At 37.6% G+C, this 27778-nt stretch overlaps 1 protein-coding gene across 3 annotated transcripts in view; it reads right to left on the reverse strand.

The window, feature by feature from the left end:
• Positions 1-27778, reverse strand: part of ARHGAP32 (Rho GTPase activating protein 32) — a 326449-nt gene that overhangs the window by 81878 nt on the left and 216793 nt on the right. For all 3 annotated transcript variants that reach the window (XM_058289085.2, XM_058289083.2, XM_058289084.2), the window contains one exon: positions 12421-12507. In XM_058289085.2, the coding sequence (XP_058145068.1) occupies positions 12421-12507 (87 nt within the window). The remainder of the gene's footprint in view (positions 1-12420; positions 12508-27778) is intronic.

The following is a 27778-nucleotide window of genomic DNA, read 5'->3' on the forward strand; positions in this document are numbered from 1 at the left end:
CTGGGAGACTGACAGCTTCCCAATACTTGAAGACCTGTCTGATGAGACTGGCATTGATATAATGACAGTGATTTTCTGATATTACAAAATACCATGTGCCAACATTTGGAAATCTGCACTTGGTGAACCCAAAATTTTCAAATGACCAATGTGTGACGTTACAAATGCTTATATGGGAAAAGATATATTCAAAGTACACAACTAGGAGTCCATGAATTTCAATGTAACAGGACAAAAAGCTCAATGTTAAAGGTTTCAGATTTGATCTTATAAATAGCCTTTATGAATCTACCTGTTGCTGAGTTTCAGTGCCCAAAGAATAATGTCAATGGCTATCTGAAAGGCTAATAAATACTCCTGCTCTTTCAAGCTACGTATCTTTGTGAGACCAGATTTCTGCATGCATTTTAACGAAAACAGCATCTCGCAACAGGCTGAATGCAAAAGCAGATATGACAAACCAATCATCTTCTTTGAAGCCAGACATTAAAGAGATTTGCAAAAACATAAGACAATGCCACATGTATCACTGAATGTTTTGCATGAGAAAATACAGTAATTTCTCATAAAGTGTGGGTTATTTTAATAAGTAATGGATTATCTTTAAATATATTATCAAATATTTTTTAATCTTTCTCTGGTTTAATTTTGAATATGATAAATGTCAATAGATAGAGGAACCCTCAAAAACAAATCTCCTAAATAATTTTTAAGTTTAAAAAAGGATTCTAAGATCAAAATGTGTGAGAACTGCTACTCTAAGGTATATATTTAAGGACAGAATTTTTGACTGGTGGGTATATACCTTTTCACCTTCCAAAGAGAATACGCCAAATTGTTTCCAAAGTAAATGAGAGTTCCCCTTGCTTTACATATTTATAAATTCTTGCAATGCTGAGACTTGCTAATTTCTGACGATTAAGAAGGTGTAAAATGGTGTCTCAGAGTGATCTTAATCTGACAATAAAATTAAATTTGAAATTTATGAAGTAACAGATTTATTAGTAATCGTTAAGTTACTATTGATCATTAGTTATTAATGATTACTAATAATCATTACATTAATAGTTTCATAAATTTAGTGGCTTCTTTTGTGAAGTCTGTCTTACCATTTGTGTTTTTCTTTTGCCTTGTTCATTTCATGTTTATTTTTAGTAGTTTCTATAAAATACGTATGTTCAATAATAATCATTGATTATATACAAGCAGTCCTTGCTTTGTACAGTTCCAATATACATGAATTTCAGTTGAATAACATTAATATACTTGACAACACAGTACACATTTTAGTTACCTTGATATGTATACTGTATGTTATATACACAGCAAAGTATGGAGTTGTACTTCTTAGTGATAAAGCCACATTGACAGTTTACAAATAATGGGTAACTAAAAGATGAAAAAATGGCCAAAGCAGATGAAAATGCAGGAAAGAAATAAAAAGTAATAAAACTGGAAGTGAACTGTGAGCCAAATGAAGTAATAGAAGAAACAGCTGATTCTGGAAATGTTGACACTGCCACCTTTCAAGAGACTCCAGACTGATGACTATGGGAACTCGGTGAAGGAAAACTTCTCAGAATAAAAGGGGAAATGAGAGATGCCAAAAGGATGAAAATATCCCAAAGGAAGTGATGCCAACAAAAAAATTTACATTAAAATAACTCACAGAGATATTTCACAACTTAAAAGCACAAAGGATAAAATGATGGAAGATGATCCAACTTTGGAAAGGAGTCTGACAATTAGCCAAGACAGAGCAAAGAAGCTTGCTCCATGTCATAACCTATAAAATGAGAAGAAGGTAGGCACTGTTCAAACTACTCATGATGTTATTTTTACAATGAAATGCAACACTTTCATTTTCAAGGTTTCTAATATTTCCAATTACAGCTAAACTAAATATTGGTTTTGCTGTTCTTTTTTCCATTCCCTATACATTTAACCAACAGGGAGACTGGTTTTAATGATTGGCAAACATTTTTTGGTCAGTTTTTGTGGCTTGATAAACTGTTATTATTTTTGTCTTTAAAGAATTTGTTTCCCTACCACAAATATCAGATAACCACACTATCAATGCAGCTACATCCGCGGGTCAACAGCAGCTACATCCGTGAGGTGACATTGATGGTGGAGAGTTCTGGATATTTCCAGTTTCCCAAAGGTTTCAAAAAGGAAGAAAAATAGGAAATAAATACTCCAAGGAAAACCAAAACCCATGAGACTTTGGGGAGAGACATCACACGACAGTTGCTGCTCCTTCTCTCGCTGTTGGCTGCAGGTGTCTTTCAGCAGGACCAACCACAATGTGACTGGGGAACACCCAGCTCTTCACGCCAGCTCCAGGACCTCGGTACACCTAGCTGGCAGGAGCAGTCAGCACCCACCAGTGCCCTCCAGCACACAGCGTGGACAGGTCCGTTTCTACCATCACTTTTCTGGTCTTTTTCCGGAACACTTCTGACTGTATCAAACTTAAAAGTCAGCAATGTTTTAGAAAGTCCCTTATATGCACAGGTGCAAGGAGTTGTTGTGACTTCCACGATTTCCAATGGAAGCCAGGCCTACAAAGCTTTTTCACTGGTAAGATCCTGGAAGGAAGGAAAACAGTAGTTTCTCTGTATTCCACAGCTTTAGCTGGCTGGCTGTTGATACGGTCAATCTCCTCCTGACTTACAAACTTTGCATAACAGACTGCTTTTCTGTCATCTTTGATGACCATGAGTGGCTGGTAAGTATTACAAATATCAGAGTACTAGATATAGTCAAAGTCCTCTGTGTGGCTAAACAGTATCTAGAAGAGGGGCTGAACTCAACTATGGTAGACTTGGCCTCAGGGCCTGGACAAATTGGTGGCAAGCACTGAGCCATCAACAGAACCTGAAGCCAAGAGGTTAGGGGCCATCAAGTTAAAGAAAACTCTGCTACACTTCTTCTATGCTCCTACTAGACCTTTGACCCCCGTCCTGTTACACAGTCATCTGTAGGGTTTCCTACAACTACAAAAATTGAGGATCACCTGGAGAGCAAAGCCCTTCAAAGGTACCAGAGAGTAGACAGGGAGCTGTACAGAACATATGTCCAGGGTGCATGGTAATGTTTGGATATACTCATAGTGGCAACAATTAAAAACCACAGTAGGGGGGGTACTGGGTTCCTGGCCAGTGGTGCTCTGTCGTGGTCCCTAGGGGAGCAGCAACAGTCTCCCAGGTACAGTGGTGGGGACCGGGAGGGAGTGAGGGTTCAACAGTGAGCCCCAGATGCTAATGACTATGCTTGTGAGCTGATAAACCCAAAATAAGAACAAGGCCTAGAGCAACTTTGTGCCTGGGAATTTCCTTCTGTCAGCCTTCATGTTACTCAAATGTGGCCAGTCTCGAAGCCAAACTCAGCATGTAAATGCAATGCCTTCCCCCCAGCGCGGGACATGACACCCGGGGATGAGCCTCCCTGGCAACGAGGGACCACTATCAACTACCAACTGATGATGCAACTGGAAAATGACCTTATACGGAAGGTTCAATGCGGATCAGCAGAATATCCATGTCTACATAAAATACCATGACTTTAAAATGCTGTTTGACCTAAAGTAAGGGGGAAATGGAAAGGAGAAATGAGTTTATATGGCTACGAGTTTCTAAAAAAGAGTCTGGAGGCTGGCAGAAGGTTTGCCCTCATGCACAACTGAGCAGAGTCAGAGAGACAGATAAAGCAGATACAACCCCCAGATATTGGTTCCTTTGAGGGCTAAAGAGACCCATGGGAGTTATGGTCATGGCCGATGGGGTTAACTACCAGGGCAGATGGCCCCTCTTTGGAAATGGTGTTTATGTGTGATGAATCTGGACTCAGATGGGATCTCCCTTCATAAGACTTTCATGCTAATGTGCTGGAGGTGCAGTTAATGTTGGGGTTTAAGATATATTTAGGGGATTTGAATCTCTGGACTGACAATGTGATAGCCAGATCCTGAGCCTCAACAGACTCCAGCACCTACAATCTGATTTATTGGACTTACCACACTCAGCTAAGATGGAGTTGAAGAAGGACAACCACCACACCATGGAGCCTAGAGTGATTACAACTGAAAATGGGAGGATTGCATCCAGCATCCAGGTGGAATCTGACCCTCCTCTTGACATAGAGGTGCAATGGACACAACCAATCCAATGTCCACATAGAAGAGGTGGCATTGGATTGGGAAAAGTGGACATAATGGACAAAGGGTATGGGGAAAGGCAGGAAGAGATGAGAGGTGGAGGCGTCTTCGGGACATGGAGCTGCCCTGGATGGTGCTTCAGAGGTAATCACCGGACATTGTAAATCCTCACAGGGCCCACTTGATGGAATAGAGGAGAGTATGGGCCATGATGTGAACCAATGTATATGAGGTGCAGAGGTGCCCAAAGATGTACTTACCAAATCCAATGGATGTGTCATGATGATGGGAACGAGTGTTGTTGGGGGGGGGGGAGAGGGGGGGTGGGGTTGAATGGGACCTCACATATATATTTTTAATGTAATATTATTACAAAGTCAATAAAAAATAAAAAAATTAAAAAAATAAAAAATAAAATAAATAAAATAAATAAAAAGAGTATGGGATCTTGAAAAAAAAAAAAAAAAAAAAAAAAAAGGTACCAGAGAGTAGAAAACTCATTAAGAACAAAAACAAAACCATAAGAGAATACTACAGAAACACTGGATATTCTGTTACAGACAGATCACTTCAGAGTTCTGAAGAACAATTTTTATTAAAACCAGAATTCAGCATCCAGCCAAAGTACTAATTAAGTACTGGTAATATATTTTTATACATACAATGCCTCAGGTTTTTTTTTCTAGTTTATATTATTATGGTAACTATATTAGTTTCCCAGGGCTTCTATAATGAAATGACACAGATGGGATGTTTAAAACAACAGAAATCCATTTGCTCACAGTTTTGGAGGCCGGAGGTCTAACATCAAGTCATGAGCAGGGCCGGCTTTCTCTGAAGCCCGCAGCATTCTGGTGCTGGCTTGTTGGGACGACCCAGCTTTCTGCCTCCTCCTGTGGTTTCTGTGACTATTGTGCCCACTTTCCTCTGCTTACATGGTCTCTAGTCACATTGGATTAAGGCCTGCCCTGATTCACTTGGGCCTTGACATCATCAGATATCCTATTTACGAGTGATTTCGCCCCATAGGACCAGGGGTTAGGACACATCTTTGTGGGGACATGATTCAATCGACCACAGTAAATGTAAATGGGAAATATTTATTCTAATAAAACGAAGAGAGGTCAATGGGGTTCCCAAAACCTGTAGCCACTGAGTAGAATACATATACACAGAAGAAGTGAAAAGATGAATTCAGGCAATTCATTTGAAACTTCTTGTATCAGTTAGTAATCTGACATTTCATTCTCAAGGGATCTAATCACAGATTCAGTAATTTGCTCAAATTTCACTTAGGTATGTGAAAGAACAGAAAAGAAAACAAGTGTCTAAAACTTCTAGTTTCCAGTTCAACATATAAAGAGGTTGAAAGTCATCACTCCTGGCCTGACAATAAGAAAAAAGGCTAAAAAAAAAAAACACCTGAAAATCAGCAAATCTTCTTAGATCCATAAGAGAACTGAGATCATAGGGCAAACCTCTACCCCCAAAACAAAACAGATAGGAAGATATAGAGACTCACAGCTTCCCAGAAGCAGAAACTGCCAGCGGATCTAGCATCTGGTAGGGGTATTTAAAGGATAACTGACTAATAGCTAGAGAGTAAGCCTGTACTAGCTTCAGAGATAAAAACTCCCAGAGGCCTGGTGTTGGTGGAAGGGGCCCACACTTTAGTGAGTTTTGCCTCCAGAAATCCCACCCCAATTTACCACTATGAAACTTAGGAAAAAATCCCCTTTTGCTCCTAGTAGAGGAAGGAGAAAAGAAACCATTTTGAAATGTGTCTAGAGCACTTTATTCTCCTTAACAACAGCCTGCCCTCAAAGGAAATTATTTTATCATAGCCCAACCAGTATGGGGGACAGAAAATACCCCAATTTAGGCCCTGGTAGCTTTTTATGTTCAGGGAAGGAAATACACAACTCCAGCCCCCTCTAAATTTCCTCTCTCATTTAAAGAATGAAAAAGCAAAAGCTGAGAAGTATTTGTGAAGGTCAAAGCTCAGGGGCCCACACTCACAAAAAAACTGAGACCCCACACCTTATCAATAAGAGGAATATACCTAGAAAGAACTACAAAGCTCAGACCCTGCTTAAAAAGAGTCTTCTTAGGAAACTCAAAGATAAGGCAAAGGACAAAAACAATGATGCCAGAGGACATTTTAGCCTCTGACATTCACAGCTACACCAAACAGTAAGAGGAGCTTAACTCACAGACAAGTAAGCATAAAACTTCCCACTAAAGACCTCCTTGACTCAGTTCCTTTTACCCAATACATAATGTATGGCTTTCCACATAAGTTACAAGGCATACTAAAAGGCAAAAAAATAAAATAAAACAATCTGAAGAGACAAGGGAAGCATCTGAACCAAACTTAGATATTGCAGGGACTTTGGAAATATAAGCCTGAAAATTTAAAATAACTATGATCAATATGTTAAGGGCTCTTTAAAAAAAAGTGGACAATATACAAGAGATGGGTAATGTATGTGGAAAGACAGAAACTCTAAGAATCAAAAGCAAATGCTAGACATAAAAACACTAAGGGAAATGAAGAATGTCTTTGATAGGCTCATCAGTTGACTAGACACAGCCAAGGAAAGAATCAGTGTGCTTAAAGCTATGTCACTAAAAACTTCCCAAACTAAGACGCAAAGAGAAAAGATTGAAAACAACAAAACAGAATATCAAGGACATATGGGACAATTATAAAAGGCATAACATATGCATAATGGGGAAAACAGAAGGAGAAGAGAAAAGGAACAGAAGAAATATTTGAAGAATTAATGGTTTAAAATTTCCCAAAATTATTGAGACACCAAACCACAGATCTAGGAAGCTTAGAAATTACCTAGCAGAAAAAATACCCAAATATCTCTACCTAGATATATCATATTCAACTGAAGAAAAACAAAGACAAAGAGAAAGTCTTAAAAGAAGCCAGAGGAAAACAACACCTTACCTATAGATGAACAAGGATAAGAATTACATCGGAGTTTTCTTCAGAAACTATGAAAGCAAGAAAAGAATGGAGTGAACTATTTAAAGTGTTGAAAGAAAAAATCCAATAACTTAGAATTCTGTATCCAGCAAAATTATTCTTCAAAAGTGAAGCAAAAATAGACTTTCTCCAACAAACAAAAAAGAGGGAATTTGTCACCAAATTTCCTTTGCAAGAAATGTTAAGAGGTTCTTCAGAGAGAAGGGAAATGATATAGGTCAGAAACTCAGACCTATCTAAAGAAGAGCATTTGGGAGGGTATAAAGGAAGGTAAAAGAAAATATTTTGTTCTTTTTCTTAACTGATCTAACAGTTAATATTCTGTTCAAAATAACAATATATTAGATGATTACAGTTTATGCTTAAGTGAAATGTATTACAGCAATGGTATAAAGGATAGGAAGGAAGAATTGGGAATACTCTGTTATAAAGGTAACTGTGCTATCAAAAACAGTAAAGTGTTCTTTGAAAGTGGGCTTAGATTAGTTGTAAAGATACACTACAAACTCTAGGGAAACCACAAAAATATTTTTTAAAAATATTAAAGAGAGGGGAAATATTAAAGAGAGAGGGGAGAAAATGGAATCATATAATATGCTGAATTAAAACCAGAGAAGGCAAAAAATAAACAAAGAACAAAGGTAACAAATAGAAAATAGTTACAAATACAGTAAATATTATTTCAACTACATAAAAAATCAATAATTACTTTAGATATGAGGATTCTAAATACAGCAATGAAAAGACGGAAACTTTCAGGGTGGTTAAAAAACAAAGACCAATTATGTTATCCACAAGGAACCCATTTTAAATATAAAGACACAAACAGATTAAAATGAAAGGGATGAGGAAAGATATACCATGCTGTATTAGTTAGGGTTTGCCAAGAAACATAATGAACAGGACATATGTATGTACATGTTTGTGTATATACACACATATATATATTTTAGGAGATTTATGATAAGGAATTGGCTTACAATTGTGGGGGCTGGCAAGTCCTAATTCCACATGGCAGGACAGAGTCTGGAAATTCTGGAAGGAATGATGTTGAAGTCTGTATTCCAAGTCTGAATGGGAGGTCAAGGAGGAGTGGAGGGTATAGTCTGGAGGCAAAGATGACCAACTTTAAGACATAAAATAGATCACTGGGAAGGGAGGAAAGTCTATTTCATAGGGAACAGAGGGGATAGTCCAATTCCCATAAATGGGAGAATTTTTAAGGGCACGGCCAAACACAAGCCCAGAAAAGATGTAGGCTAGAAAAGATGGAGAGGACCTATACTTTATTCTTGCCTTGGGCTGACTGTCTTGACATAAGGGCTAAACTCTGAAGAAGAGCACCAGCCCAAAAGAGACAACTGGTAATGACTATGAAAGCTATCTTCTGCATTGGTTTGTTTGATTTGTTTGTTCTTGGCACTCAAGGGAATCTCTATCATGTCGGCAGCTGGATACAAACTAACAGAAGAGACAACTCAGGAACTAAATCCTAGAGTAAACATGATATCAACTGTAGGTGTTTTGTAGATGTCTTTTTACAAGTTGAGGAAGTTTACATATATTCCTAGTGTGCTGAGAGTTTATATTTTAATATAAGATATGAATATGCACATTCATAAAGCCCCACAAACCCCATAAAGGATGGACTCAAAGAGAACCATACCTAGATATATAATAGTCAAACCAAGGACCAAGAGAGGGTTCTGAAAGCTTAAAGAGAAGAACAATATTACATACAAAAATGCACCAAAAAGATTAAATGTCAATCTCCCATCGGAAATCATGGATGGAAGAATGCAGTGGGTCAAAATATTTAAAGTGCTGAAAGAAAACAACTGCATACAAAGGGTTTTATATCTAGCAAGATCATCTTTCAAAAATGAGGGTGAGATTATGATACTTCCAGATATGCGAAAGCCGAGGGGTAGGGAATGGGGAGTTAATACTTAATTGGTACAGAGTTTCTGTTTGAGGTGATGAAAATGTTTTGGTAATTGATGGTGGAGATGGTAACACAATGTTGTGAATCTAATTACTACCAATGAATTACATATTTGAATTTGGTTAAAAGGGAAATTTATAGGCTGTATATATGTTACCAGAATAAATTTTTTTAAACCATAGGAATGTATAACACAGTGAACCCTAATGTAAACTATGGCCTATTAGGTATATATAATGATACTGTTTCATCAACTTTAACAAAGGTATCACACTAAGGCAAAGGGTTAATAGGGAAAACCGTATATGTGGGAGGGGAGGAGGTATAAGGAAACTGCATTTTATGCATGATGGTTTTTTTAAACCTACAATTTTTCAAATAAAAATATATTTTTTTAAATCCATTAGTATATTTGATCACATGAATAGGCTAAAGAAGAATCATATAATCATATCAATAGATGTGGAAAAAAGTATTTGGCAAAACCCAACACCCCTTCATGTTAACCTAGAGAAAAGAAAATGATCCTAGTTGTTTATCATCATCCAAGACTATAGAACAAGGAAAAATAATGATAAGATGAAGGGCCAAGAATTTGTGTATAATAAGAATTTGAATGTTAATTATTAAAAATTAGTAAATATATAAAATATGTGAATAAATAGCTCCTGAATAGATAGATTATATCAGTGTGTAATGGTGATCTTATTTTAAGACTAAGCAATCTCCCAATCTGTTCTAGATTAAGAATTCCACAGAAATGCAGGAAAAGCTGTCAGGAAACTGAAGTCGTAAGATAAATCAGGGCCTCAGTTTCCTCGTTCGTAAAATTAAGTGGTTTGATTGTGAGTGTATGAGTTATAAAAAAATTATGATTTTGGCTGAATATGTTTTATTGGTGACATATATACCAAGAAGATGAGTAAGCCATGTGATTATATAAATGATCACTTTACTTATGGTGAAGCGGAGAAGAGGGGCCATGACATTATAATACAGTAAATTACTACTTTGATAAAATAAATAGTATACCACATAGTCTGATTCTTTTTTTAAAGCAGCTTGACAAGATGTTTACAACTAGGGAATAACCTAAATATGTAGGTCACTAGTACATGGAAGTACAATCAAGTAACAATTATACATTCTAATGTATAGTATCATGACACCATATTACTCATGCTTGCCTTCTGAAGGTCACTTATAGTGCTTCACGGACAATTACGGGACATTATAGATCCCCCCAGGGCCCACCGGATGGAATGTGAGAGAGTCTGGGCTATGATGTGGACCATTGACTATGGGGTGCAGTGATGATCAGAGATGAACTTACCAGGTGCAATGGATGTGTCATGATGATGGGAGAGAGTGTTGCTGTGGGGGGAGTGGGGGGCGGGGGCGGTGGGGTTGAATGGGACCTCATATTTTTCATAATGTAATTAAAATAAATAAATAATTAATTAAAAAAAAAAAAACACACAGTACAGGGAAGTGGATTTGGCTCAACTGATAGAGAGCCCGCCTACCATATGGGAGGCCCAGGGTTCAAACCCGGGGCCTCCTGACCCATGTGGTGAGCTGGCCCATGCACAGTGCTGATGCGTGTAAGTAATACCCTGCCACGCAGGGGTGTCCCCCACGTAGGGAAGTCCCACTCGAAAGGAGTGCAGCCTGCCCAGGAGCGTAGCTGCACACACGGAGAGCTGATGCAGCAAGATGACGCCACAAAAAGAGACACAGATTCCTGGTGCCGCTAACAAGAATGCAAGCAGTCACAGAAAAATACACAGCGAATGGACACAGAGAGCAGACAATGGGGGAAGGGGGGAAGGGGAGAGAAATAATAAAATAAAAAATAAACAAAACACAGTACAGATATTTCTGACATTATGTTTTGCTTATGAGAATAAAATATTGCATTCTAGAATATATGGAAATTAATGGTAAGAAGATGCTAAAATTTGCTGGTTATAGAAAGATTAATTAAAATCTATCCCTGATATAGTAACCATGTTCTATAAAGAAGATATGATTTATATTCATCTATTAGTAATAAGTTATCATAAAATCACTTGGTATTTTCACTTAAAAATTAACTCTCCAAATAGAAATATTTTAAGAAATATACCTGAAACTTAGTGAAACAGAACTGCCTATTTACAATAAACATGCATAAACAATATGTGGTTTTGGCAATCTTATAAAGTGAGTAAAGTTAATGCTATTTATGTGCATGCTACAGTCAATTTCCTATCCCATATTCTGAAACCTAAAAATAAAAGCATTTAATTCTGAAGTGTTTTCCTTAAAGTCACCTGGATTAAGAATTTAAGTATTGACCACATGACATAAGTCTTAGATTTTTCCAGATTATTTTTTGACTTTAGGTATAGGAATACCACCTTTCGAGAAAAAATGTAAATCCTCCTATCATACACTCTCCCCAAACAAAAGAAAAATGAATACTTTTTACAGAAGAATGCTTTCCATCAAAACACTTGCTTAACAACCACTAATTCAATAATAGGTAGAAGTGCAATAAATGCTGAATAAACAATGAAAGAACGATACTAAGTGCTTACGTGATGAAAGAAATAATTCTACAAATAACATACTTTAAATATGATTAAGGGCAAATCATGGTAATTATCCTAAAAAAAAAGTTCTAATACTAAGAATTAAGAGACAACGTTCAAAAACATACACATATTCTGCTGTCACACCATAGAGGAACTTAGTGTCTTGGCTAAAAAGTGAACATCTTAAGGGAGAGAGACAACCTAATCTGCTGTTTTTTTTAATATGTGGCCAACAGCTGGTAAGTCCTACGGCCAATAAATCACATCTTTTTTTTTCACTCTTACAAGAAATATTTTCCATTATTTTGGTAAATTAACTGCCTATCAAAGTGACTCTACTAAATTGATTGCCTCAACTAAGTATATACAGAAATGTCAATATATATGAGAAAAGAATATAAGCGAAACACTTGCGTTACTGTACTCACTATTATTCAATCACAAGCGGCCAGAGCCTTAGGAATTTTCTTGAAAAGGCATAGAGCAGATATGCAAGTTACAGTGCTAACTGTGCATTCCATATATTAATATCAGCACACACATTTCTCTTTTTAAAAGAATACCATTTATTTTCTTACAATAGCTATTAATAAACCAATTACATTTCAACAGTGTACAAGTATCTTTCTATTGATTATAACCATTATCATTGTGAGAACTATATTATAAAAAGGAATTTAATAACTCAAAATAATTATTTTTAAATTTTAAATGGAGAACACATGCAGAAAATTACCTGACAAGCAATCTGTACGAGGTAGACCAGCTCTTTAGATTCACAACCATTTTTCATTACTTCATTCTGTTCTTCTGAAAGTGAAAGCTACATCACAAAGAAAGAGCAGAAGAGAGAGAAAGTCATGGTAAATGAAAAAGGTTCAAGTTTTGTCTTTATATTGTCTTTGTAGTTTATTTTTAAAACTGGCACAACCACAAAGTTACAGTAATACACATTCATTCAAGGGCATATATTTACCTCCTTAATTTATTTAGTATATATGTGAAAGGCTGGTAATAATTGGGCACTGAGAGACAGCAAAACAGCGATTCAGAACAACTGATACCCTATTACAGAGAGGGCAAACAATTTGTCCAGAGGCCAGGTTTGCCCTGCAGACATGTTTTATTTCAGACTCGCAATATAGGTATCTATAATTTATTTGAACCAGTAGCCAACATTTATGACATTTACAATTTGAGATGTAAAAACAAACAAACAAACAAACAAAACAGATTTCTGACATCTACTGAAGAAATCAGAAAACCTAGAATACTGGGCCCACTCTCACAGGAGTAAAACTGTCCCATAAGTGCCTGCCTCTTTAAATGAGGGAGGCACTCGCCAAGAATCTATTCCACATTCATGGTTACCTTTTACTTTTTCACCAGCATCAAGGATGAATATTAACTGCAATTCGCTGTGCTACTCAATTTGTAATTTTTCTTATATCCCAATCGTTTCACTTATGTTACACACCTACCATATCTAGGGATATCAAGTTGCAAATTTTGCTCCAGAGACAGAAAACATTGAATACAAATGTGCTGCTAACAGGCTGTGTAATACCGAACTACCTACTTAATCTCTCATCTGGAAAGTGGGGATGATGATAATAAAACCTATTCTCAGGCTTATGAGTATTAAATAAGATAGTGCATGTAAGTGTCCACCAAGTTATACGGCACTCAGTAAGTACTTAATAAATGTTATCTACATTACCGTTAATAATGTAAGAAATACAAGGTTGATGAACATATATTTTCTTTTTATGAAAGCAGTGTTACTGGAGGTTATTGCTTTTTTAAAATTTCTGATCATGAGCAGACTACTTCATAAGATAATGATCATTGTCACATTAACAATCAAAATGAGTCACCATAACTACAAAATCATAGTTAGGGAAAAAAAAAAAGCAAAAACAAAGAGTTAAGAAAGCAAAGAACCTAAATGAACTAAGTGGCAGAAAGAGGCAAGACTTTCAACAAAAGAGACTTACGGATGTGTTCAGGTATCTGACAGATTCAGGAAGATGAAGAATGAGTCTTGGACAGGGTAAAGAGATATCAGTTAAGCCTCAAATGACTACGTAAGAACAGTTGTGACAAACTGAAACTCCAAGGAGCATATGTCAAAGAGAGAATCTAAACCCACTCACCAACTGTTTGGTTCCCAGGAGTATTCACCAGGTGTATAGGGTAGTACACCAGAGGCTGAGAAAGGTGACCACCCAGCTGCATGGAGCCCCCCATCAAGTGCCTGTAGATGGGGAACAGGCAGGAAGCTGAGCGAGAGCAGAATTGGGAGAAAGCTCCCTGAGTCACCCAGGATATTTAATAAGTAAGGGCTGGAGATGGAGCAAAAGAGCAGACGGAAATGTGTCTGAGCTATTCCAAGGCCTTCACAGAGCATGAGGAAGCTTCCTCCAAGGATGACGCAGGGCAGAAGGCAGGAGAGCCCCCTCAGGGCACAGAAAGCTAGGGAAAGAAATGGAGAACAAAGAGAACCAGCAAACAGGCTGTAAAACAGAGAGACAGAGAGCAAGTCCTTCCTCAATTCAGAAAGCACCTGACTCTGCAATAAAAGATCTTAACAACCCCACCAGTTCTCAGGTACTTCTGCTGGGAGAAAAGTTCTGACCTTACTCCCAAAATATTTAAAGGTAGTGATAAATTGATACAAACTAAAGCTGTTAGGAAAACTCAGACCTACATCCTTCACAAATCAGCTTGGTTTGGCCCTCAATCCAGCAGATTGAAAGAAGGGATAAGGAATTGAACTCAGTCTCTACTGTCTTTTATATAACATGTGGCACATATAGATATAGAACCAAGAAATCATGATCCATGAATAGAAATAGTAAAGAGTAATTAAATAAAACAACACAGAAATTCTCATGTGTTGAAATTATATGAAAAATTATATAAAATAATTATGACAGAAATTGTAAGCCAAAGTACGTACACAATATACATGAGAAATGGAGAATTCCAAGACAGGTTGAAACTGCAAAAAAAAATCAAAAGGGAGGATAGAAATGAAAATTATAACAGATAGTAAAAGCAAATTGAAACATAGATGAAAGGATCACTGAACTTTAAAACAGGCCAACAGAAACTAAACAAACACAAAGAGAAAAAAAGAACAGTACATTGGCGATCTCTGGTCTCCGGGAAAAGGACAGACAATCAAGCGCACAACTGGTGCTCTAAAAATAAATGACAGAGAGATTGGGGCAGAAGAATATTTGATGAAATATTAGATAACTTTCTAAAATTGGTAAAAGACCTTAATCAACAGATTCAAGAAATTCAGATAAACTCAGAAAAGGAAAGATAACAAAGGAAATAAATACTAGGCATAAGAAAATCCAACTGTAGAACACCAACAAAAGGGAAAATTTAAAGCAGGCAGAAAAGACTTCTGGTCAACCAAGATGATAGCATAAGATAATACAGAGTGCCATATCCCTCCCCCCAGAGTATTGAAAAACTAGCAAAACTGGCAGACCTATCTTCCTCAAAACTCTAGAATACATTTAAAGGGATACCTTTGAAAGTACCAAATCAAGAAAACACAGCTTTAAACATGGTATGAGAGGTCCCTGGTGTCCTTGCTGGCACCTCCCCGACCCCCACCCTGTGCAGAGTAGAGCCAGCCTGCACTCCCACTATGGGTCCCCGGAACTATTCTGGAAGGAGTACAGTCACCCACAGGAACAATCTGGGGTGATGGTACATTGGAGCCAATCTAACACATAGCAGCCTAAAAGATGAACCAATAAACTCCTTTCTGGCAACTCTGGGAGCTTGCCCCACAGGCAGAAGCACTTGTAAACAGGGACAGCAGTATAAGAAACAATTAAGTCAAACTAGCCTGGGGCTCTGTATTATAAAAAGCTTTGAGACATAAAACAGATCACCTAGGAGGGACATAAAGTCTATTTTTCATAAGGAGTAGAAGGGACATTGGGACACCTGTAAATGGGGAAATTCCTAAAGCCACAAATAAGCAAAAGCACAGGACAAGACTCAGGCTCAGAAAAGACGGAGAGGACACTAAACTTAACTTTTGCCTTGGGCTGATCTTCAACTACAGGAAGGCTAAATTCTGAAAGCGAGCACCAGCAAAAAGCAGAGCCAATTTGCAAAAACTGAAAAAGGTATTCTTTGCAGTTTTTCTGTATTCTTACTTCCTGGCACACAATGATATGTTGGTCTCCATCACTAGATGGAGAAAAACATAAGGAATAGACAGATCAAGGACTGTCTCAGAGTTAATAATTTAAAATATTAAAATGTACATGGTACAACAAAAGAGTACAAGATAAAGAAACAGGGAATGATGGCCTATCCACAAGAACAAAATAAAATTCAGAAACTATCAACAAGGAAGAACAGATGTTGGACATCTCAGACACAACTTAAAAAAAAAACAACCACAAGGAGATAAAGAAAACAGAGAAAGAACTTCAGGAATGATGAAAGAACAATATCGGAATCTCACTAAAAAGAGACAAAAAATTTAAAGGAATCAAACAACTTTGGAGCCATGAAGGGGTGTAGGAACAGCATTTGTGTATGCTATCAAAGTTAAGTTGGTATCAAATCAAACATGACTAATTTGATAACGATTTTTAACATGTTAAATTTAAGCCCCACGATAACCACAAAGAAAATCTGAAACAATATAGACATAAGATTCTTAGTTTATACTTTTTTTCTAAAACTTTAGCATTGTTGTGTTTAGTCAAAACTGTGGCAGGGAGCTGAAAAAGGGGCACAACCAGGTCTAGTGTGCTTGGGAAAGAATAGGGAGGCACCAGTCTGTCTTCCTTCACTTTCCCTGCTGGCCAGCAAATGGCATTCCTCAGCAAATTCTTCCATGGAGATGAATCCTTCAATTTCTACTACCTCTTCTGAGCTAGCGAGGTATAGTTGTTACATTCACCAAAGAGAAACCACAGGCAGCCCTCTGCTGCACCCTACTCTTCCCAGGAAGGAATCTGTCCTTTCCCCTCTCCACTGGCCACTCAACCACAGGATCTGCCAAGGCTGTTTGCTTCAGAGTGGCAGATGGGTGGTGTTCCCAGTCACCTGAGGGGCACCAACTCAGGGTTTTCCCTTTGGTCTCTCCATCTCTGCATCCCCAGCCCTTCCTGGATGATGCATGCAGCACTTTCCCTCCAGGGGTCCCCAAAGCAGCTCTCTCAGACGATGTCTACACCTTCTCCTCTATTTTGCAAGAGAAGTGCACCCTGCCTAGGCTACTCTTGGATCATAAAAATCAAAGACAAATCGAGAAAAGAAACCACTAGGCAAGAGAAAGACACTGATTAACAGAACAAAATCATCAACATAAGCAGATGCCTAGTTATCAACAAAAAATAATCCACACTTAGAAATAGGAAGATATGGCTCACTCAAAGGGAACAAGCAAAGAGACTCAGGATTTAGGACAACTAATAAATGATGTTAAAAAAAAACCTCCTTAATCAATTAAATGAGATGAAGGAAAATATGACTAAAGAGGTAAAGGATATTAGGGTGACACTGTGAGCATTAAGAACAATTTCAAAGCCTGCAAAAAAAAGTAACAGAGCTTGTAAGAATGAAAGACACAATGGATGAGATTAAAAATACATGAGGCATAAAACAGATAAAAATAGATTTGAAACGTTAGAAGAACAAATAAGTAAATTCAAAGACAGGACATATGAAATAGAAATGACAGACGAGAAAGAAAAAAGAATGCAAAAAATTAAGCAGGGTCTCAGGGAATTGAATGACAACATGAAATGCACAAACATATCTGTTACAGGTATCCCAGAAGGAGAAGCAACAGAAAAGGGGTAGAAAGAATATTTGAGGAAATACTGACTGAAAATTTTCCAACTCTTATGAAAACATGAATATCAATATTCAAAAAGGACAACAGACTCCAAACAAAATAAATCCTAAAAGAACTACTCAAGACACCTACTATTCAGATTGCCAGTGGCCAAAGATAAAAAGAGGATTTTGAGAGCAGCAAGAGAAAAGCAGGGAAGCTGATGTGGTTCAAGCAATTGGGCTCCCATCTACCCTAGAGGAGGTCCAGGGTTTGATGTCCAGAGCCTCCTGATGAAGGCAAGCTGGCCTATGCAGAGTGCTGGCCTGCACAGCGTACTGCCCTGCGCAGGAGTGCTGACCCATGAGGAGATGTGGCACAGCAAGATGACGCAACAAAAAGAGACATAGAGGAAGATACAGTAAGAGATGCAGCAGATCAGGGAGCTGAAGTGGTGTAAGAGAATGTTTGCCTCTCCCCAATCCAGAAGGTCCTGGGATCAGTTCCCAGAGCTGCCTAATGAGAATACAAGCAGACACAGAAGAACACACAACGAATGGACAAAGAGAGCAAACGGGGGGGGGGGGGGGGGGAGGATAAATAAATAAACAAATAAATCTTTTTTAAAAAAAGAAAAGCAATGTGTTACTTACAAGGGAACCTTAAGGCTAAGTGCTGATCCCACTTCAGAAATCATGGAGGTGAGAAGGCAGTGGTACGATATATATTTAAGGTACTGAAAAATAAAACCTGCCAGCCAAGAATTATTTTTCAAGTGAAACTATCCTTCAGAAATGAAGGTGAACTTACTCTTTACAGATAACAAAATCAAAGAGAGTATGTTACCAAAAGACTGAATCTGCCAAAGATATTAAAGGATGTGTTACAGCCAGATAGGAAAAGACAAGGGTGAGAAGCCTGGAGAAGAGTGCAGAAATAAAAAAACATAAGAGAAATTGAAAGGGTTAAAAGACAGACACTAGTAGTAAGATATGACAACAAAAAGCCGAGATAAAATGGATGAAATAAAACATTTATAATAGTAACACTGGATGTTAATGGACTGAATTCCTCAATTAAAAGACATGGACTGATAGAATGGATTAAAAAACAAACAAAAACAGGAGCCATCTATTAGTGATCTACAAGAGATTCACCTTAAATGCAAGGACACAATCAGGCTGAAAGTGAAAGGCTGATTAAAAAGAGTGGGTATAGAAATATTAATAACTGATTAAACAGATTTTAAATGCAAAACTGATATAAAAGAAGTAGGTTACTATATGTTAATAAAAGGGACAATTCACCGAGAAGAAATAACAATAATAAATATTTATGCACCTAATGTAGGTACCCAAAAATACAAAAGACATATTCTGGGAAAACTGAAGGGAGATATGAAAGTCTACAATAACAGCTGGAGACTTCAACACTCCATGCTCAGCATAAATAGAACATCATTAGATAGAACCTGAGAGTTTGAATAATATGATAAATGAAATAGATATAATAGATATTTATAGAGCATTACACACCAAAACAACAGGATAGACATTCTTCTCAAATGCTCATGGATCTTTCTTCAGGATAGACCATATGTTTTTGAGGGTTTTTTTTAATCAAAAATTTTATTGTCTTTTTTTTTTTTAAAGATACATAGATCACAAAAAATGTTACATTAAAAAATATGAGAGTTCTCAAATACCCCACTCCCCACTCCCCCCACTCCTCCCACATCAACAACCATTCATCGGTGTGGCACATTCATTGTATTTGATGAATATGTTTTGGAGCACTACTACAATGCATGGATTATAGTTTACATTGTAGTTTACACTCTCCCCCAGTCCATTCAGTGGGATATGGTAGGATATATAATGTCCTGCATCTGTCCCTGCAATATCATTCAGGACAACTCCAAGTCCCAAAAATGCCCCCATATCACACCTCTTCTTTCCTGTCCCTGCCGTCAGCAACTCCCGTGGCCACTGTCTCCACATCAATAATACAATTTCTTCCATTGCTAGAGTCACAGTAGTTCTATAGTAGAATACCAATAAGTCCACTCTAATCCATATTTTATTCCTTCATCCTGCGGACCCTGGGATGACAATGTCCACTCCACCTCTAAATTGAGAGGGGGTATAGGTCCCACATGGCTGGTGGATCTGATTCTCCTGATTATAGTTGTAGACTCTCACAGTTCCATGGTGTGGTGGTTAACCATCCTCATCCCTGTTAGCTGTCCTGGGTAAGTCCAACAAACCAGAGAGTAGGTGGTGCAACTCTGCTCAGGTCAGGGCCCAGCTGGCACATAGACAGTGCAGAGATTCAAGTCTCCTGAGCATACACCAACACCAGCACCAATCACAGGTTCAGTAAAAGTGACAGAAGAGGCATGTATAGAGACATCACATCTGAGTCTAACTTTACCACACTCCAGAGCACAAATTCCAAAGTAGGGCCCAATGGCAAGGCACTGAACACCAGAGCCATCTGCCATGACTATAGAACCTGTGTGTCTCCATAGCCCTCAGGAGCACCAGTACCTGGGGTTGTATCTCCTTTGGCTATCTCTGGGATCCTGCTGAGACGTGCATAAGCACGACCCCTCTAATGACCTCCCGACTCATTTTCAAGTCTCTTAGCCATATAAACTCATTTGTTTTTATCATTTGCCCATTTTATTCAAGGTCTTTTTCTAGTTGTGTCACTAGCTGGTGCTTGGTAGTAATCCTTCAGCACCAGGGAGGCTCATGCCCATGGAGTTATGTCCCATGCTGGGGGGAAGGTAATGCATTTACATGCTGAGTTTGGCTTAGAGAGTGGCTACATTTGAGCAACATGGAGGCTCCCAGAAGGTAACTCTTAGGCACCCTGCAGCTCTAGGCCTAGCTGAAATTTCAAGCACACAGGCTCATAAGCATAGTCATCAGTATCAAAGGTCCATCATTGGATCATCCTTCTTCATTGGTCTTTGTCCTTGTACTTGGGGGGTTGTTGCTGTTCCATTGAGGAATGTGACAGAACTCCCCCGGACGGGAATTCAGCACTCCCTCAGCTGTCATGTGTAACTCTACCTACTATGACAATACCCAACAAATAACTGAACATATTTGTATACCCTATATACATGCCCTGGAGAACTCCCTCCCACCCATGCATCCCCCATCAATGACACCCCACACCAGTGCTTCTCCCCTGCCATAGTTGAACCCCTCTGTGATCCAAAACTTCTTCAAAAACAAAGCCCAATATATTATCAAATTCAATTAGTAGGAAAATGAAATAGTAATGATAGATTTAAAGATTAGATATAGAATATGTAATAACTTAGAAAAACTAAAAGTAAAAAATAAATTGGTGTACTAAAAAATGAAAAGTATCATAAAACTTTGTTTTTTATATTTTGCCTTTCATCACTGTAATAAGTGTTGCCCTATGTGTATAGTGGCAAGGCAATCTCTTACATTCCTTCCTCAGGAATGGAGGCCACAGGTGAATTCTACCAATCATCTGAAGATCTAATAACAATCTTGCTCAAATTCTTCCAAAAAACTGAACAGGAAGTAATGCTACCAAATTCATTCTATGAAGCTAACATCACCTGAATACCAAAGCCAAATAAACATATTACAAATAAAGAAAAGTACAAACTTATTTCTTTAATGAATATGGATGCAAAAATCCTCAACAAAATATTTGCTACCTAGATCCAAAAACATATACATCCAAAAACTATACATCACAATCAAGTGAGCTTTATGCCAAGTATGCAATGGTGGTTCAACATAAGAAAATCAATCAGTGTAATATACAACATTAATAAATTAAAGAAAAATCACATAATATTTTAACTGATGCAGAAAAGGCACTTGACAAAATATAACATCATTTCTTGATTAAAAAAAACACTCTGAAAGACAGGAATAGAAGGAAACTTTCTCAATATGATAAAGTGCATATATGAAAAACCTACAGTGAACATTGTATTTAATGGTGAAAGAATGAAAGCTTTCCAACTGATATCAGGAACAAGAACCTTTGCCTACTCTCCCTACTATTATTCAATATTGTAGTAGGAGTTCTAGCTAGAGCAATTAGGCAAGAAAAAGAAATAAAAGGCACCCAAATAAGAAAGGAATAAGTAAAACTTTAGTTATTCACTGATGATGTGATCCTATACTTAGAAAGTCCTGAAAAATCCTCAGCAAAACTACTAGCAATTATAGACAATTTCATGTGGTTGAGCAATCCTGCTACTAAGAATATATTCAGAAGAAGGGAAAGCAAGGAAGTGAACAGATATTTACACACGGATGTGCATTGTGGCATTATTCACAATTGCTAATAGATGGAACCAACTTAAGTGTCTGTCAATTAATGAATGGATAAACAAGATGTAGCATATTCATACGATGGAATATTATTCAGTTGTAAGAAGAAATCGACTTGGGAAGCATATGACAACATGGAGGAAACTTGAGGATATTATATGTTGAGTGAAATAAGCCAGACACAAGGGACAAATATTATATGGCCTCACTGATATGAACTGAATACAATGAGTAGACTTATGGAGTTGGACTATGAAGGGTAGGTTGGTGGGAGATGATGTGTGGTATGAGAAGTGAGAGAAGATGCTTATGTATGTAGATTATTTAACAAGGTCCAATGTAAATATGTGGTAATGGTGGACTTGATGGTAACACATGATAATGAATATAACAAACACCATTGATTTATGGATGTGATTGTGGCTGAAAAAAGCATTCTAGGAAGATTAATGTTATTTGGAGGACAGTTCAGGATAATATTGGGAAGGTATGACAATGATTTTGGGAAGTAGAAGGATTATCGTTAATAATATAAATACAGGAATGTTCTACTATAAAGTTTTAAGAATGTGGTGATACATGGGAAAAATATAACTAACGTAAAATATGGACTATTAAAAAGAGCACTGTAATGTTTTTATAGCAAAAGCAAAGTTGGTACTGTATTAATTCTAAACGTTAAAAAAAGAATACGAGATGAAAAACACAAACCCAAAGAAAATATGGCTAATATAAGAATTTCCTTGAAAGTAATAATACTCAATGTCAATGGATTAAACTTACCTGTCAAGACACTCAGACTGGAAGATTAGATAAGGAAATTATGAACCATCTATATGCTGTCTACAAGAAACACATCTTAGACCCAGGGCTTCAAGGAGGTTGAAAGTGAATGGTTGGAAAACAATCTTACAGGCAAATAATAACCAAAAAAGGGCAAGAGTAGCTACATTAATATCAAACAAAATAGGCTTTAAATGCAAAGCAATTGTGAGAGACAAAGACGGACACTACATATTAGTGAAAGGGATTACCCTTCAAGAAGAAAAAACAATCATAAACATTTATGCTCCTAACAAGGGCACCTCCAAATACGTGAGGCGAACACTGGAAAATCTAACTGAAGGAACAGATGCCTCTACAACTATACTGGGGGACTTTAATACACCATTATCAACTTTGGACAGAACATCTCAAAAGAGAATCAATGAAGAAACAAAGACCTTGAACAATATATTAGAGGAACTGGACTTAACAGACATACACAGAACATTACACCCAACTATAGCAGGATATACATTCTTCTCAAGTGCACATGGATCATTCTCCAAGATAGACCACATGCTAGGACACAGAGAAAGTCTCAATGAATTCAGAAAGATCGAAATCATATAAAATAATTTCTCAGACCACAGTGGAGTGAAGCTGGAAATCTGCGAGGGCCAGAGACCCAGATTTGGCAGCAAGACATGGAAGTTAAATAACACACTCTTAGAAAAACAATGGGTCAAGTAGGAACTCTCAAAAGAAATCAGTAACTACCTTGAAATTGAAATGAAGGAAAATGATAACACAACATATCCAAACTTATGGGATGCACCAAAACCTGTACTGAGAGGGAAATTTATAGCCATAAATTCATACATCAAAAAAGAAGAGCTAAAATTGAAGAACTAACATCACACTTGGAGGAATTAGTAAAAAAATAACAAACTAAACCTAAAGGAAGAAGAAAGAAAGAAAGAAAAAAGATCAGAGCATAACTAAATGAAATAGAAAATAAGAAAGCACCTGAAAAAATAAACAAAACCAAGAGCTCATTCTTTGAGAAGATCAATAAAATTAACAAATCCTTAGCTAGACTAACAAGGAAAAAAAGAGAGAAGATGCAAACACACAAAATAAGAAATGAGAAAGGGGATATCACCACTGACCTCACAGAAATAAAGACTATCATAAGAGGATACTTTAAAAAAACTATATTCCAACAAGAAGGACAGTTTAGAGGAAATGGACAAATTCCTAGAAACACATAAGCAACCTACATTGATGAAAGGAGAAGTTGACAATCTCTACAAACCAATCACAAGTAAAGAGCTAGAATCAGTCATAAAAAACCTCCCAACTAAGAAGAGCCCTGAGCCAGATGGCTTCACAGGTGAATTCTACCAAACTTTCCAGAAAGAACTAACACCAATCTTGCTTAAACTTTTCCAAAAAACTGAAACAGAAGAAACATTGCCAAACTCATTCTATGATGCCAACATTACCCTAATACCAAAGCCAAACAAAGACACCATAAGAAGAAAAATTACAAACCAATCTCTCTAATGAACCTAGATGCGAAAATCCTCAACAAAATACTTGCTAATCACATTCAATAACACATTAAACAAATTACACACCATAACCAAGTAGGATTCATTCCTGGTATGCAAGGATGGTTTGACATAAGAAAATCAATTAATGTAATACATCACATAAACAGACTGAGGGGAAAAAATCACATGATCATATCGATAGATGCAGAAAAAGCATTTGACAAAACAGAACACCCAGTTCTTAATAAAAACAATGCAAAAGATTGGAATAGAAAGAAATTTTCTGAACATGATAAAGGGTATGTAAGAAAAACCCACAGCTAACATTATATACAATGGTGAAATCCTAAAATCTTTCCCTCTGAGATCAGGAACAAGACAAGGATGCTCACTATCACCTTTTTAACATTGTGTTAGAAGTACTTCCTCAAGCACTGAGGCAGACATAAAAGGCATTCACACCGGAAAGGAAGAAGTCAAAATTTGACTATTTGCAAATGATATGATCCTATACACAGAAAACCCTGAGAAGTCTACAACAAAGCTTCTAGAACTTATAAATGAGTTCAGTAAAGTTGTAGGTTATAAGATCAATGTGCAAAAATCAGTAGCATTTCTGTACACCAATAGTGAGCAATCTGAGGAGAAAATCAAGAAACAAATACCATTTACAACAGTCAACAAAAAATCAAAACCTAGGAATAAATTTAACTAAAGATATAAAAAACTTATACACAGAAAACTACACAACACTGTTCAAGGAAATCAAAGAAGACCTAAATAAATGGAAGAATATTCACAGTTCCTGGATAGGAAGACTAAATATTGTTAAGATGTCTATTCTACTAAAACTGATCTACAAATTCAATGCAATCACAATAAAAAAGAACACAACATTTTTTAATGAACTAGAAAAACTATCAATTTTATTTGGAAAGGAAAGAGGCCCCAAATAGCCAAAGACATATTGAAAAAGAAAAATGAAATTGGAGGATCACACTACCTGACTTTAAAACATAATACAAAGCGACTATAGTGAAAACAGCATGTTATTGGCACAAGGACAGACACAGGGACCAATGGAACCAAATTGAAAGTTCTGATATAGATCCTCATATACACAGTCATATGATATTCGACAAGGCCACCAAACCCACTCAACTGGGAGAGAATGGCCTCTTCAACAGTGGTGCCTGGAGAACTAGATATCCATATGTAAAAGAATGAAAGAGGATTACCAACTCACACCTTATACAAAAATCAACTCAAGATGGATAAGAGACCTAAAAGTAAGAGCCAAGACCATAAAGACCTTAGAAAGCAATGTAGGGAAATTTCTTCATGAACTTCCCACCCAAAGAACAAGCAGCAAAAAAACAAATAGAGAAATGGGACTTCTTCAAAATTAAAGCCTTTTGTACCTCAAAGGAGTTTGTCAAGAGAGTGAAAAGAGAGCCTACCCAATGGAAGAAAATATTTGGTAACCATATATCTGATAGGAGACTAATACCCTGCATATATAAAGAACTCCTATATCTCGAAAATAAAAAGGCAAACAACCCATTTAAAAAATGGGCAAGAGACTTAAACAGACACTTCTCCAAAGAAGAAAAACAAATGGCTAAAAAGCATATGAAAAAATGCTCCAAATCACTAGCTGTTAGGGAAATGCAAATCAAAACTACAATGAGAAATCATCAAGTACTGGCGAGGATGTGGAGGAATGGAAACACTCATCCACTGCTGGAAGAACGCAGAAGGATCCAGCCATTTTGGAGGACAGTTTGGCGGTTTCTCAAAAAACTAGCTATGGACTTGCCATATGACCCAGCAATTCCATTTCTGGGCATATACCCAGTAGAACTGAAAAGAAGGACACAAACTGATATATGCACACCAATGTTCACAGCAGCATTATTCACTATTGCCAAAAGTTGGAATCAACCCAAATGCCCATCAACAGATGAATGGATAAATAAAATGAGGTATGTACATAAAATGGAATACTACTGAGCTATAAGCAGGAATACATTGCAAACACATGTGATAACATAGATGAATCTTGAGAACCTTATGTTGAGTGAAGCAAGCCGGGCACTGAAGTACAAATAATACATGACCTCTCTGATATGAAATAAGTAAACCAAGCAGTCTCAGAGACATAGACACTGGATGATAGGCATAAAGGAAGTTGTGGGGAGAGGAAGGTTGTGAGCTGACACCTACATGGGTAAAATCTAAGATCAGCTGGAGGTAAGTATTTGTACAGGGATGGGATAAAATGGGGGCATAGGGCTACCTTTGGGTGGTGCTCTGAGGGCTTGAGGGGGGCTAGGGGTGGGAGGATGGGTCAGATGGCCCAAGAAATTGGGGGGAGGGTGGGGGAACATTTGGACATAGAAAATTGTCAGGTATGAGGCTGAAACTATAATGTTTAGAAAACTCGTTAGAAAATATAGTAAGGAAGTTTACCTGTTCAAGATGCTTAAAGGGGGGAAACGGACTTTGGCCCAGTGGTTAGGGCGTCCGTCTACCATATGGGAGGTCCGCGGTTCAAACCCCGGTCCTCCTTGAGCCGTGTGGAGCTGGCCATGCGCAGTGCTGATGCGCGCAAGGAATGCCGTGCCACGCAAGGGTGTCCCCCGCGTGGGGGAGCCCCACGCGCAAGGAGTGCGCCCGTGAGGAAAGCCGCCCAGCGTGAAAAGAAATAGCAGCCTGCCCAGGAATGGCGCCGCCCACACTTGCCGTGCCGCTGATGACAACAGAAGCGACAAAGAAACAAGACGCAGCAAATAGACACCAAGAACAGACAACCAGGGGAGGGGGGGAAATTAAATAAATAAATAAATCTTTAAAAAAAAAAAAAAAAAAGATGCTTAAAGGGGACATCTGACACAGGGCAGGCTTCTGGGGCATGTGTGGGTGTTCATTTTGTCATAGTGGGTTATATCATTGAGTGGAGACCCAAACAATGAGTGTGAAGGTGTACTCACATCCTGCGGAGGACTGATGTGCTCAAACAGAGGGAATTGTGTTTCTCCAGAGAATAGGTGGCTCCTAACGCATTAGGGCAGTTGAGTGTGTCAAGCCCTCAACATTGTTGCAAGTATCTGTGAATATGGTCCTTCAAGTAATGAAGATTGATTCTCACTGTGGGCGCTATAGGGAGGGGGAGAGAGGTATTGAATAGATGGAATCAGGGTAACTGTGGGGTAATGGAAGTGTTCCACAAGATCATGCAAACATGGATACAGGACATGTTAAATTACACCAAAAATGTATAAAAGTTTATAGACTAAAATGTAAACCATAATGTAAAACATAAGATAACTAAAAATTTAGAAAACTGTATAGTCTAAAATGTAAAGCATACTGTAAACCCAAATGGAACCACACTTGAAGCTATTGTTTCAATATCTGTACATCAGCTACAGCAAATATAATATGAACATGTAAAAACATCATTGCTGGGGAAGGGACAAAGTGTTTGATTTTGGATATGTGGGAGTACCCTATATTATATATGTGAATGACTGTGATCCAAAACTTTTTTGGGGAAACGGACTTTGGCCCAGTGGTTAGGGCGTCCGTCTACCATATGGGAGGACC

Source organism: Dasypus novemcinctus, chromosome 27 (genome assembly GCF_030445035.2).
Source record: "Dasypus novemcinctus isolate mDasNov1 chromosome 27, mDasNov1.1.hap2, whole genome shotgun sequence".
In the NCBI taxonomy this organism is placed as follows: Eukaryota; Metazoa; Chordata; class Mammalia; order Cingulata; family Dasypodidae; genus Dasypus; species Dasypus novemcinctus.